The sequence below is a fragment of the Salvia splendens genome, chromosome 21 (genome assembly GCF_004379255.2).
Source record: "Salvia splendens isolate huo1 chromosome 21, SspV2, whole genome shotgun sequence".
NCBI lineage: Eukaryota > Viridiplantae > Streptophyta > Magnoliopsida > Lamiales > Lamiaceae > Salvia > Salvia splendens.
The window spans coordinates 17,082,361-17,087,711 of record NC_056052.1 but is presented as its reverse complement, the minus strand read 5'-3'; the positions used below and the strand labels follow the sequence as shown (position 1 = coordinate 17,087,711).

General features: G+C 41.7%; 1 protein-coding gene across 1 annotated transcript; it reads left to right on the top strand.

Moving 5' to 3' along the window:
* Window positions 1-2,761: 2,761 nt before the first annotated feature.
* Window positions 2,762-4,630, top strand: LOC121784303 (zinc finger MYM-type protein 1-like). The gene is made up of 5 exons (XM_042182467.1): window positions 2,762-2,987; window positions 3,153-3,226; window positions 3,582-4,198; window positions 4,315-4,385; window positions 4,491-4,630. Exons 1-5 carry the CDS (start codon window positions 2,762-2,764, stop codon window positions 4,628-4,630), a joined length of 1,128 nt encoding a protein of 375 aa, XP_042038401.1.
* Window positions 4,631-5,351: the final 721 nt, after the last annotated feature.

The window sequence follows — 5,351 nt, the reverse complement described above, 5'->3', positions numbered from 1 at the left end:
TGACATCGACACTGGTTCTTCGTTTGCCAGATTTAGATCGCCAGTTCTGTATAGAGACCGACGCGTCTGATCTGGGCATTGGGGCAGTATTGTTGCAGGATGGTCATCCCATAGCTTATTTCAGCAAGAAACTGGGTCCTCGACGTCGTGTGGCATCTACGTATCACAAAGAACTGTACGCGATTGTGGAGGCAGTACAGAAATGGCGCCAATACCTCTTGGGGCGTGAATTCGTGATTCGAAGCGATCAAAAAAGCTTGAAGGAATTGCTACAGCAAGTGGTACAAACCCCGGATCAGCAACTCTATGTGAGGAAGTTAATGGGGTACAAGTTCAAGATAGAATACAAAAAAGGCACTTCTATTCGTGCTGTAGATGCACTTTCCCTCCGCGCTGAGCCGGGCGACGAAGGTTCTGAGGTCAGTGGCGAGGGCGGGGAGCTCGGGAATGCGCAGGCCGATGGGGCTCTCCTGACAGCAGCCGCCTGCCCGGTTCCATAACTGATCGATCTGCTGCGGCGTGAGGCTGCATCGTCTCCAGAGATGAGTGAAATGACGAAGGAGATAAAGGAAGGACGCGCCCCACCTCACTTATCGTGGGTAGATGGGTTGATTTACTATAACAAACGGATTTTTGTGGGATCCCGATCCTTAGCGCGTACGCCAATCTTGACGGAATATCATTGCTCGCAATAGGCGGGCCATCCTGGTTTTGAAAGGACTCTCCGTCGAGTTACCGCCGAGTTCTGTTGGCCAAATATGAAAAAGGAGATTCGGCGATTCGTCGAGGCGTGTGTTATATGCCAAACTACAAAGTACTCTACTCAAAAGCCGGCTGGGTTGTTGCAGCCGTTACTAATTCCCTCGCAGGTTTGGGATGATGTGTCGATGGACTTTATCACGGGACTGCCTCCGTCTCGAGGGTACACGGCCATCATGGTTGTCGTGGATCATTTATCCAAGTACACCCACTTTGCACCCCTACCAACACGTTTTGATGCCTTGAGGGTCGCGTATTTATTTGTTAACACGGTGGTGCGTCATCATGGATATCCCAATACCTTGGTCTCGGATCGCGATTCTGTGTTCTTGAATAAGATTTGGGAGGAAATTATGCGGCTAAGTGGTACAAAGTTGAACTTCTCGACGGCGTACCATCCACGGTCGGACGGCCAAACGGAGGTAAGAAATAGGGGGCTCGAGCAATATCTTCGGGCTTTCGTCGGGGATCGCCCATCCAAATGGACGAACTTCCTGCCTTGGGCGGAACTTGCACTTAATTGTTTCTATCATGCGGGTCTGGTAACGTCGCCGTTCAAGGCTCTGTACGGGAGGGACCCACCCAGCCTAGTTTTTGCTCCTCCATCAGCAGCGACTCCCCCGTCAGTGGAGGAACTGATCAGGCAGCGGAGTGAGCTATCGGTTCAGCTTCGTGGGAATCTAGCCTGCGCACATCAACGAATGCGAGATACGGCGAATAAGCATAGTCGAAACGTGGAGTTTGTGGCGGGTGATATGGTGTTTCTCAAACTCCAACCTTATCGTCAGCATTCGGTCGCGCGCCCGTTATCAGCGAAATTGGCGCGTCGCTATTATGGGCCATTTGCATTGATTGAGCGGATCGGTCAAGTGGCCTACCGGCTGCAGCTCCCAGATGGGAGCAGAATTCATAACGTGTTTCACGTTAGTCTTCTCCGCCCGTTTGTTGCCGGGGATTCAGAGGGGCATCAGGGTGATTTGCCGTCAGAGTTTTTCGGCGATCGTCCAGTGGTGTACCCGGTGCGTGTGCTGGAGAGGAGGATGCTTTGGAATGGGGATCGGCCGAGAGAGCATGCGTTGGTTCGTTGGTCGGACGGTACAGAGTCGCAGACATGGGAACCTTTGGATGTGATTCACCAGAAGTTTCCGAATATCCACCTTGAGGACAAGGATGTTGCTATGGAGAGGGGAGTTGATACAATCCCAACTGATCCGCAGGCACAGCAGGAACCGATCGCGAAACAGAGGCGACGGAGTGACGAGGATAGGCGGACAAAGGGAGTTCGAGAGGAAGCGTCCATCGCGAAGTCAAAGCCGACGAGGAACGCGAACCCTCCGAGCAGATTCGGCGACTTTGTTGCCAAGTAGTTATTTTCATAATTATCTTTCTTTTATTTTAAGTAGTAGTCGAACAATAGTATTTTACAAGTGTGCGGGCCTTGTTTTAATTAATACTATAATTAAATAAACCCAACTTCCAATAATTTTAACCTATTTAAAGAATGCAAAAGGTTGCTAACTTGCGGTACAGACTTGGGCGAATTTTATAACATGAAAAAAAACCCTTCATTCTCTACCCAAAATTTTTATCGAAGAGAATTTCAGACTTTAGGTTTTAGGGGTTTTGTGCTACGAATAGAATTTCGAAGGAATTTCTTAGCAATTGGTGTCAGCTTTTTTGAGATTTTCTTGTATCTTATTACTTATTGAGGTATATAAAATCATCATTCAAGTATAAGTTGGTACTATTATTTTTTTTTCTGTTTATACAATAATTATTATATTCTCTAATTTAAGTAGATATAGCAATTATCTTTGCAGCTTTGCTTAATTGCTTTTGAGTATTCATTGATTATAGCAATTATCTTTGCAGCTTTGCTTAATTACTTTTGAGTATTCATTGATTTTGTTTACCTTGTCCGAGATTAGATTAGAAAGTTTCATAATATATGATAATTGATTAAATATAAATTTTAAATTTGTGTTACATTGTTTTAAGGTTAATGGATAAATTTCTGAAGAAAAGACCTCGAGTTTCTATCGGTTCTTCAAGTGTTAATGTTGAGCAAGAACCACAACAATTGGAAAATTATGTGGTAGTTGAAATTAATCCGTACGAGATTGAAATTGATAAAGAGAAAATTAAAGCCGACCCCGGATTACGAGACCCTATAGATAGTTTTGATGTGAATATTCATTATCGAATTCGTAGAGAATATGTTGCCAAAGGTCCTTGCCAACCAAAAGACCATGACTTTCCAAAAAAATAATATGGGAAAGATAAGAGAGGTTTTAGGGATGTTTGGTATAAAGATTATATTTGGCTTGAATATAGTACGACAACAGATGCTGCTTATTGTTTTTGGTGTTTTCTTTTCAAGTGTGGTTATTTAGCACCAGGAGATGAAGCATTTGTTAGTGGTGGTTTCTCTAATTGGAAGAAGGCTAATGAAAAATTTAGAGCTCATGTTTGTTTTAGGTCAATTTTTTTTAGATCAAAAGTGACTAAGATCCAAAACAAGAACATGAAAATGCAAAGCAGAGGTCCCACAAGTCGGGATCCTCCATGCTATCAAGAGGAAAAAAAGGGACTAAATAAACAAAAAGGAAGAGACGAGTATAGAATAAAGCTAACCATCATGAGAACAAGTTCAACCCACATCTCTACGTCGGAAATAGAAGTTAGGATATCCCAGCTGGTCCATCCTAACTAGCGCCTTCAGGTACCGAACCGCAGAGATTGGGTCGTAGTATGTGAGGGCAACGGGTAGTGCACACACCAAAGCTAGAATTGAATATAAAAATTTTGTAAATCAAAAGCAGAGTGTGACTTATATTGTTAGTAGAGTTGGTTCAAAACAAGATAAGGAATATAGGACTCGTTTGACTGCAACTCTTGATGTTATTCGATTCCTTTTGAATCAAGGTTTGGCTTTTAGAGGACATGATGAGACATCAACTTCTTCAAATAGGCGCAACTTTCTGGAGTTATTATATTGGTATAGTTTAAGGAATGAAGAAGTTGGTCAAGTTGTATTGAAGAATGCTCCCAGAAATAAACAAATGATTGCTCCATCAATTCAAAAAGAAATGGTTAATGTGTGTGCAGTTGAAACTACACTTGAAATAATGAAGGAACTTGGTGATGGATTATTTTCCATAATGGTTGATGAGTCTCAAGATTGCTCGGTGAAGGAGAAAATGGCTATTGTTATTAGATACGTGAACAAAAATGGAGAGATAATGGAAAAAAATTTAGCCTCAGTTCATGTTAAAGAGACTTCATCAAGATGCTTGAAAATGGCAATTGATTTTATATTTTCTAAGTTGGAACTTTCTTTGTCAAGATTGAGAGGTCAGGGATATGACGGGGCTTTAAATATGAGGGGTGAATTTAATGGACTAAAAGCACTTATTTTAAAAGAAAATCCATCGGCATGGTATACCATTGTTTTTCCCATCAGCTTCAATTGGTATGTAAGGAAAATCGACATGTTTCTCATTTTTTCGGATATCTTAGCCAGATTGTTACAGTATGTGGATCATCTTGCAAAAGGGTAGATAAACTCCGACAAATTGAATATGAAAGAATGGTTGAAAGGATTGAGAAAGGGGAAATAACTTCAGGTAAATGTCTAAACCAAGAAACTTCTTTGCATAGACCGGGTGACACTCGATGGGGATCTAATTATATTACTCTAACTCGTCTTGCATCTATGTGGCCCTCGATAGTCACAGTACTTGAAACAGTATTTGAAGATTGGGTTGATCAAGAAACAAGTGGCAAATCTAAAGGGTTGCTTCAAAAGATGGAAAACTTTGATTTTGTGTTTCTCATGATGTTTGATGAAACATTTGTTGGGTATGATTGATCCACTATCTAGTGCGCTGCAATATAGAGATCAAAATATTTTGAATGCAATAAATGCACATATATATAAACCTATACTAACACCATAGTCCCCAGCAACGGTGCCATTTGAAGAGAGGAATTTTGCACGTGTGTCTGTGCACGTGTCTCTCCTTTCAACAAGATTTATAGTTTCCCACTTTTGCAACAAATATTACTAAGTATAAGCGGCAAGAGCGGGGTCGAACCACATAGACCATGGACCTACTCGAGATTGTTTCTACGACACGGGTTTGGTGTTAGCCTTCCATGCCTTAAGCACTTGAGCTTGGACTTAAACACTAGAGTGGGAAACTTGAACTTTAAACATGAAAATTGGGTTTGAGAGCTTAAACTAAATCTAACTAAGAAAACATGGAAGAGCATTTTGAAAGCTTTGCGCGAAATAATTAACTGGAGAAAGAGACTTAGGTGTGGACATTCCTAAACTAATGGCAACTTGAGACAAAGAAAAGCTTGAAATCATTTCAGAAACATGAGTAAAAAGCATCATCAACATGAAATAAAACCAAAGCTTCTTAAAACTGGAAATAAACCGAGATCCAACAGCGGAGTCGTCAATTCTCCCATTGAAACCATTTAATCTAACTAGAAAGCAAGGTATGAAGGGGCTTCTAAGATGGAGGCAACAATTCCACCGTTGAAATGGCCAACACACTGTAAATCTACACTAAAGTCTTGAA

Excerpts from the sequence above, each read along its gene's own strand:
- LOC121784303 (XM_042182467.1), top strand. The coding sequence starts at position 2,762 with ATGGATAAATTTCTGAAGAAAAGACCTCGAGTTTCTATCGGTTCTTCA. Across the intron at positions 4,199-4,314 it reads AAAGAAAATCCATCGGCATG|GGTAGATAAACTCCGACAAA; the intron begins GTATACCATTGT and ends ATCTTGCAAAAG. Across the intron at positions 4,386-4,490 it reads GAAAGGGGAAATAACTTCAG|TCACAGTACTTGAAACAGTA; the intron begins GTAAATGTCTAA and ends GGCCCTCGATAG.